This window comes from Ooceraea biroi, chromosome 1 (genome assembly GCF_003672135.1).
Source record: "Ooceraea biroi isolate clonal line C1 chromosome 1, Obir_v5.4, whole genome shotgun sequence".
NCBI classification, from domain to species: domain Eukaryota; kingdom Metazoa; phylum Arthropoda; class Insecta; order Hymenoptera; family Formicidae; genus Ooceraea; species Ooceraea biroi.
The window spans coordinates 10769659-10778318 of record NC_039506.1 but is presented as its reverse complement, the minus strand read 5'-3'; the positions used below and the strand labels follow the sequence as shown (position 1 = coordinate 10778318).

Sequence of the window (8660 nt, the reverse complement as noted above, 5' to 3'; positions counted from 1 at the left end):
TGTAAAATATTCACTTGTGAAAAACTTTACATTCAAAAAAATCGTGAATTATTTTATTTTACTTGGGGTTTCGGGCACCCCTGTGTGGGAAGCTGGGATTAATATTACTGAATCGTGTAGCTAACTGATAAACAAAGAAATACATAAGATGTATACAAGTTTATTTGCACAAGTTGCATTCTGTTAGATATACATATGGATGCGTGTATAAAAAAAAAGATTGCGCCTGCCAGACGCAGGTGCCGCGGCGCTTCAATGAGTACTGCACCGTCGCCTCGCTGGGGTAGAATCGCAAATGAAAGAAAAAAAAAGGAAAGAAGAGAACCTCTCTCTCGTGTTCAAAGTGCTTGGCTGGCAGCTTCGTGAAACTGAATAATAGGCGTATTGCCGGCGTGTTGCGCGCAGGCACGCGTTTCACTCTCGCGATGCCGTGCGAATGCACGCGGAGAGATGTACACATACGACGGCGCGTTATTACACGTATTACGCAATGTATGCGAATGCTGTTTACGCGAATAAGAAGGAATACAGGCGCGAAGTAATATCGCTTCTCGATAGCGTATTTGTTCATTGATGCGTGCCATAAATCGCGCTCGATGACGGAGAAGGCGATTGCGAGGAGCGCGGCGTGCTGATGCATTAACATTATTCAACTTAATCGCACGATCGATACCAACTCTGCAATCATCGACGCATGCATTCTCCGCGATGCGATTCTCTTGATGAAACGGTCGTGATCATTTCCACCGAATTCGCCGGAGTGAGTCAGCCAAAAAGGATCGATCGCGCGAAAGATCGGTCGTTCTTGAGCCTACGTTCGGTGAAACGATCCCTTGCGAGGTAAATCACGTGCCTTGCAGCGTGTGTGAAGTGTCCTAATTGCGCTTGTAATTACACGAATGTATATTGATGATCGGAGAGTCCTAGGTAATCAGCCCCCGTGCCCATTTACTTCGCGACGAGGTTGATAGTAGGATGGAATCCGGTCTCGTCCGCGGTATAATCAACCCTGTAATTAGAGGGGATGAATTACTTCCACTTCGTGAAAGAACGTCCTGTAACATCCTCGAGCGACACAGATATTTAAAGAATATACATATATATATACACACACACACACATAAATCTACATTTTTATAAATTTTTATGCTTTAACGCGATGCGATTTAATATAATAGTTAATTTAAAAATTAATTACTAAATACATATTGTATTTAGTAATTAATAAAATTTATATTTAGTAATTAATAAAATTTGTCAGATTGATCGGTTAAAGGAATTTTCATTATTTAAGTACTCTGGCGGAATACAACTAATTATTTTGAGCTTAATTTAAAAAGAAATTATAAATGTTTTTAATTTTTCTACTGACTTCTAAGAGACCAAGATGATACAAGCCAATGACTGGATGACATAAACAGAAACTTGGTCCCTATATACCGAATGATTCATCTAAAGAAAGAAGAAGGTATGTCTTTTCGAATGATAAAACATATGTCTATATTTTCAGATTGCGTTATACGATAAAATAAAAAAATTGCACACCTATACGTGTGTCCGTCCGGCGCGATGAAGCTGAAACTACCAACAACGCTAAGTGCTTCGTCATCGGTGCCCTCATTTTTCAGCTCAGCCGTTTCCTCCCTCTTTTGACCGTCACTCTGCTCATAGCTGAAATGATATCCACCCACCCCTATGTTGTTTACCTCTTCCTGTTTCACAATCGTGATATCGTTTAGATTGCCCTGCGGCGCCGTGAGAACGCCGGCTACAAGCGCCAAGATGACAAGGATCTACAAGAAAGAACAAAATTAAGAATTATTTTTAATTAAGATTTATTTTAATTAAGAAAATTATTTTTCTTTAAGGGAAGAACAAGATTATCTTTCTTCATGCACGTCAATGCTTCGTATTTGAATAATTCGATGCGCTGTAAATATTGGATCACAATTATATAATATCGATACGCAGAGTAGTCTTGTCGAAAAAATTCGGTCATTTCTCGGAATCTGACCTTTCGGTGGCCAGCGTTAGATTGTTGCATCACGAAACTGAGCCGAGATATCGTAATCGATCCCACGGCGAACGAAGCAATGGGCGGATTCTTTAGGACGGTATACAAGGTGTCCTGGATCTTGAATTCAACTTTGCTTGATTTGAAGATTATCGTTTATCAATTAACATGTTAAAACACTCTGAATTATCGAATTATTGATGAAGAAACAGAATGAAAAAGAATTTCACAAACTGAGTTTCCGCAATGCAATAATATTTTAATTGAAATTTATTTTTTGGAATTTTCATTAAATAGTCCAGATTGTTTTAAAACATTTTATTAAAAATATTATATGCGTGTAAAATCGCTCCTCCGGAAAAACGTGGAAAACTGGAAAATTGAAGCGATACGAATTTATTATAAATATTCGAGTTTCAGTCGCAGATTTTACTGTTCAAAATTATAATTGACACCTTGTAGACATTCCCTCGTGTACCACGCGCGAATAGTATGCGTAATCTCACGCGCTCGCGCGCGCACAAATGTCACAAATCCTCTTCACTTTCACTGTTGCGCAAAAATTCGGAGGCTGCGGTCTCTCTGGACCCGGCCCGAAACCGCCGCGGCGTAAACCCTCGTTTTGGTCCCGCGAATAAAGGAGCGGTCCACGCGAGACTCGCGTGTCTCGACTAGTCTCAATCTCTTTCTTTATCTCTCTCTTTTTGTTTTCTTTCGGGAAGAGACCCACCGTCTTCATCGCGCCAGGTTCTTTCGTGATCGAAACTGCGAGGATCGATCCCAGAGGCCGGCCCTTTGTCCTTAAACGACGACCGATACGTGATATACCAAGGATCTTCGGTGCATCTGCCTTTATATAGGCGGAAAATCGCAACGCCGATGCACATCCCCCCACCTGTAGCGTACAGCAGCCCCCGATAGATTCGCGGATGAGTCTCCCGCGGTCGCATCCCGGCCAGGATGCATCCGCGGCGCGACCAATGATGCAGCTACCACCATTAGGTACTCTGCTCATCGGCTGCCTTCTGCATCGCCGCTGGTGTGAATCGCAACTACTTGCTAATTGAAGCACACGTCTTAAGAAAAATTTAGTTTTAAGATGAGAAATCAATAATTGACTTATTTATAAAGCCCGACTTTTAGACTGTGCAATATATTGCGCAAGATTTGACGCAATTTTTAAAGCAAGAAATATTGCAGAATATCATACGTAAATTGCAAGCAAATTGCATGTGTTTCGTAAATTGCGCAAGACATTGCACGGTCTAAAACGGGCTTAAGATACAGTTAAAGTTCTGATTTAAATTTTTCATTCCAATCGCGCCCAAAAAAGCAATTAATTAATCCCGGAACAGAACATGTTATCTGTATATACTATATAATTAAAGCAAATTTAGCTGCTTAAAAGAATAATATTGTTTAATAATATTGAATGAAAATATGAAATATCTAAGATGCACATTGTTTTATTACGTACAAGCAATGTTTTTCACAAAAACAAAATCTTTTGCAAATTTCCATTTTGCAATCTTTCGATATTGCTGTACCATATACTTATATTAACAAGTGCGGAAATTATAATGCCAAAGTATAATGCATAAAAAAAGTATAATGCTAAAGCAGGAATGTAAATTTGACAGCAATAAAATCAATGACTATCTAAAGTTTCGAGCGTGGAGAATCTAATGATGATAACGATAAGGAAGGGATGGCAGACAGGTTTCCTTCACAACAAACATCATTCACGCGTAATCATTACCGAGAATCCTGATAGCACATAACAACTTTCGTCACAGATAAATAAGTCGATTAAATAAATGCAATTCGATATAATGAGATTATTGCGTAAGCCAACAGCGGTTTTTTCGCGCGCGGGTAAAAATGTCATGTCCGCCGAATGCGCTTATCCGGTGAATGCGAATGCGAAGGCGAAGGCGTGACGGAATTTAACAGCGTTCAGCTCGTTTCCTAACATTCGCGATATTTATGCGACGCGAGGAATCACCACGCACGCTGAAGTAAGAATCATCATCGATTCGCGCTTCACGCGATTTGTCTCTTTATTGTTGCACGTGGCTTAATGCGTGCGTCTTATCTGCAGCGGTGCCGCGCATAATTATCCTTTAAATTAACTATCGACGTGATAAACACACGCACGCCGCTCGAATACTTCGTATTAGTGTGCTTAAGCATTATATTACGCAACGCATCGGAACATTTCGAAACGAATGCGATTCACTCGCGTTCGTGTGCGTTAACTCGCCCACTGCAATTCATTCAGGTGCACCGCGAGATGCAACGCTCTGAAACATTTTCTGCGGGGAACGAGTCCATGAATCATTGTCAAGGGCGACTCATCCTCACAAAGGCAATTGTTCGCGTTCTCATATTACAATGCGGCGACTTCAATCACCGTGCAGTGTACACATCTAATCTCTTCATCCATCTTACTCCATTGCGCACCAAAGTCTATTGATTTTACACGAGCCTCCTTGTTCCACTTAAATCTTGTTGAGTCTAAAAAGCTGATAAAACAGCTTTAAAAGCAACGGTAGCTGCTTGATATTTTTTAATAGCAGATATTTGACTTGTTCTTTTAATAACAGGTACTCTGATTGAAGCTTCGATTTCAATAATAAGCCCCCTCATCCTGATGCTATTAGCTTTAATAATAGATTCTCGAAGCTATTAATTTCAATAATAGAAAGTCGATAATTTTCAGGCTCTTAATCTGTTAGACTTTTGTTTGTCTATTATTTTGAGTTTCAAACTCGAGTTTTTAGATTATACAAATCTTTTAAGTTGCTCAAGCCTGCATGTACTTCAATAATTCAATTTGAAGTTAATGATAAGGCAAAGTTAATGCAATGCAATTACTTATTTATAGGATATAGTTAAAGTCAAGCCAATTTAGCTGCTTGAAAAGAATTATGCATTTTTGTAATTAATATCGTTTAATGATATTGAATTAAAATATGAAATATCTCCTTTAAGATACACATTTTTTATTACATACAAGCAATGTTTCTCACGAAAATAAAATCTCTTGCAAATTTCCGTTTCGCAATCAACGAGTAAACGAACTGATTGACCAACTTGAATACTTTTAGTTCTGTCGAATCGTGTGAAACTTGAAACTCAATTATATACATTTTATGAACTGTTCGAACAATTCTATTCTGAGTTTCTTTGAATCTTTTGTCCGAGTTCTGTTTGAGACTAATTCTAATGACTTTATCTTCCAGACTTAACTCTCGTTCTCTTCTTTTTCAGGCAATACGGAACGAGGCCGCAGTTGTGCAGACGACATGTCAGAATGCATCGTTCTCCGTGCGTTCTCGCCGACCTGGCCGAAAATGAAAGCCGAAACTGTCCTGTCGGCGGATTCCCACGTCACAGGCTCATCGTGGCCAGAGACGACAGTACATTAAGCGCGGTTGAAACGGCCTTGGTCATTGTGACATTTGATTTTCTCGAAGTTATATGTGCGCCGGAGGAAAGTAAGTGACGTAACTACCGGTGACCTTGCCATTTCAGAAGATGCGACGACGAGGCAGTTGTTGGGGTCGCCTCCGGCTACCGCGTGTACCTATTTTATTTCCTCTTCGTTCACGGCATTCCGTTCTCTTCCTCTCTTCTTCCGTCTGCCTGCATTTTTTTATTTCTCTGAATTTCATCTTTGCACCCACCGAATATCTCTTGCATGTTCTCCCTTGCATGTGTTTCGGAATATTGATGTCATCATCGCTGAAGAATATTTATCAATGTACAAAATGTGCGGTGCGGTTGCGGACGCATTTCCTAACATGGAGGTAGCAGCGCATTAAAAGATAATAATTTCATTAAAGCGGGACAGTCAAGAGCTCAAGAAAATAACGAAGACATCAATGAATCATGTATATACGTCGGTAATTACGTCTGCTTAACGTCTCTCTCTCTTTGGGCGAGCAATGCTGTGTTTCGAAGTTACGCAGATTACATGTAGCTTTGAGGTAAAACGTCCGTGCCGGACAGGCCGCCGTTCTAATGTTGAAACGGCGCCCATCTTTTCGTCTTGATGCTTTTTGTACGTGAGAAAGTCAGTGCTCGTCACGATTCGCGATCGTAAACGCAGACTTCGATGATTATACATCGATTATGCAAAAGATCACGACGATTCTCCATCTCTCTTTCTCTCTCCCCCTTTTTCTTTCTTTTTCTAGGAGCCGTCAAATTGCACAAATCGTGCTCGAATCGACGCACACACAACGAAAGATTCAACTTCAGAGACACTTAATTTCGTTTTTTCCTTCATCAATTCATTGAAGTTTCGGATTTGAGTGTATCCTTCGCGGAGCGCGTTATGCCATTGAAAATCTCGTCGTCGATGCATGTCGCATTTACGCGTCAGCGTATCATAAATATGTTAATACTCAAGTGATTTTCAGTGTAAATAAAAACTGCCAATTTAACGAGCAATAATGTCTTTCAATTACGTAGAATAGCTGATGAGCGTGAGCAGAACGAGTCGCTTTATTTTACTTTAATAGCGAATTTTACGCGAATCTGCTTACGTCATGGTGGATCGTAACAATAATTGCTGCGAGACTTTAGATTTCAGTATTAGTTAATCATCTGAAAGAAGTCAAGGTTCATTAGCGTCGTGAGAGGCTGATTAATCAGACGACATGATCCAATCCTTGGATCTTTCTTCAAGATCTACGGCAAACGTCGTTAAGGAGAATCCTTTCTTTTATTACAATATCTACGGACCTCTAGGGCTGGAAATCAACTCCAGAATTCGCATTCAGAAATTACTCAATCGCTGTTTGCAGGAAATCATCATTAGCGAGTGCGCACCGTGCGTCGTTTGCGGAGATTAAAGCTGCGGCGATTTTTGTTAACTTCGTTAATGAAGCTCAATTAAGAGGCACTTGAAGAGAGAACGAAAACGCGAATGATCATCGAAATGTCAACCGCGTCGCTTTTCTGCAACGAAAATTCTGCGCTTTACCTACCCTCCCTCCCCCGTGGCAGTTAGTAAAATGATTTACGGATGGGCGGTGATTAATGATGGCGTGTACACCTGCAAATCACGTCGCACGCAACGAGAAGAACCTTTCTGCAAAGCATTACGTGCCTGAGGTTACAACCTTAAATTCCACGTAAGGACGCGCGACGTTAAATTCCAGGCAAACCTGTCCGTTGAAATGTCTACGACACCGCGATGACTTCGAAGACTACTTATGCAACGGGCGGACGCTGACTTCAGTTTGGAAGCTCATAGAGACTTTCAGCGAGGAAGCTCGTTACCCAGACTAAAACTTTCACCAGTACTTGTCTTTCGTGCATGAGTATATGGAAAAGCCTGAAAAAGATTTACCGTGATCAAGAACGTCGGATGTGCAAAAGTTCGTAAGGTCACAAATGCACCTGAGAATTTTCGGTAGAGCGCAATTGGTGCTTGGCTGCTAATTAATCAGTTTCAGTCTTCAGCTTCTAGTTTTAGAAAATGTAATTTTTTTTCCAAACCAATCATAATTATGAGACAAATTTTGATTGAACGACCGCGCTCTTGGGCGGTCTTTTATAGATGCCCGATTCGGGAGTGAAGCGGGAGTTAAAGAGATTCGCGTTTAACAGCCGACTGGACCCATCGCCCACGGCGATTCGATAAAGCTCATAAATACGCGAAGAGCCATTTAACTCTAATGGATCGTCGGCTTTTTCGATTCCGTAGTCGCGTGGACGGTGCGCTTTCAGCGCGTGATCGCGTGCCGATGCAAGGTCGATACGTTCAATAACGTCGCCGAGGGCAGAATCGGGTGATTTACGATATTCGGACACGCGTGTCGTCTCTTGCACGGCAAAAGTCCCTGGAATTGGTGCTACCTAATTAATCTTCAGCCCCTTCAGTTTCAGAAATGTGAGTTTTCAGGTCCAGCGAGGCGGTTTGTAGGCCAGGAAGAGACCGCCGGAGGACGAAAACTTGTGCAAGCTCTTCCAAGGACGCAAGTTGCAGTTTGCAACATGCGGCCCGGCGCGGCGCGGCGTTTGCATAGATCGCCGCCGCAAAAATGTCGCGAAAGCGAGTAAATGTCAACGAGTTGTGGCCGCCTCTTTCTTCCCTCCTCCGCTCGACCCGCGAGCTCCGCTCGCTGCGATCATCCGCTGGCAATATGTTGCTCGGCAGGTGCGCGAGTACGTGATGTCGCGATGTGGTCCTCGCGCGCCCACGATATTACTCATGGTTCATCGCGCTTTCACTATTCTGCCCAATCGCGAAAATCCGGGGAGAGCCATTCAACGCCGGAAGCGCGTGGATTCTGTATTTTCCACTCCCCTGCATTATTCCAATTTTGTCATTTTCCCGAGTTTGATGCTTTTCTGCAGTCGACGGGAGTTTGCGTCGATGTTCAAGTCTCGCCTCAAATTTTGGGCTTGGAAATTCGAGGAGGAGCGAACGATTTAATTGTGAATGCTCGAGCCGTAACGTCGTGAGGTCGCTTTTTGTCGGACGCACGACGGGAGCCCGATCCTCTCTCGATCGCGCAACCGGCTGCAAAGGTCGGCGCCGGTTCTGCGACCCACGTGAGAAACGGCAAGAGTCTTGCGAGCTATCGGTCAATATCGTCTCGCAACGAAATGTCGGGCGAAGTTACGAGGT

At 42.2% G+C, this 8660-nt stretch overlaps 1 protein-coding gene across 1 annotated transcript; it reads right to left on the bottom strand.

Moving 5' to 3' along the window:
- Positions 1 to 144: 144 nt before the first annotated feature.
- LOC105286733 (endocuticle structural protein SgAbd-6) lies at positions 145 to 2863 on the bottom strand. The gene is made up of 3 exons (XM_011351889.3): positions 2745 to 2863; positions 1546 to 1793; positions 145 to 1009 (listed from the first exon to the last, which is right to left on the bottom strand). The coding sequence occupies exons 1-3, from the start codon at positions 2751 to 2753 to the stop codon at positions 949 to 951; spliced, it is 318 nt and encodes a 105-aa protein (XP_011350191.1). The 5' UTR covers positions 2754 to 2863; the 3' UTR covers positions 145 to 948.
- Between the last annotated feature and the right edge of the window lie 5797 nt (positions 2864 to 8660).

Excerpts from the sequence above, each read along its gene's own strand:
- LOC105286733 (XM_011351889.3), bottom strand. Across the intron at positions 1,010-1,545 it reads CCGGACGGACACACGTATAG|GGTTGATTATACCGCGGACG; the intron begins GTGTGCAATTTT and ends CTCTAATTACAG.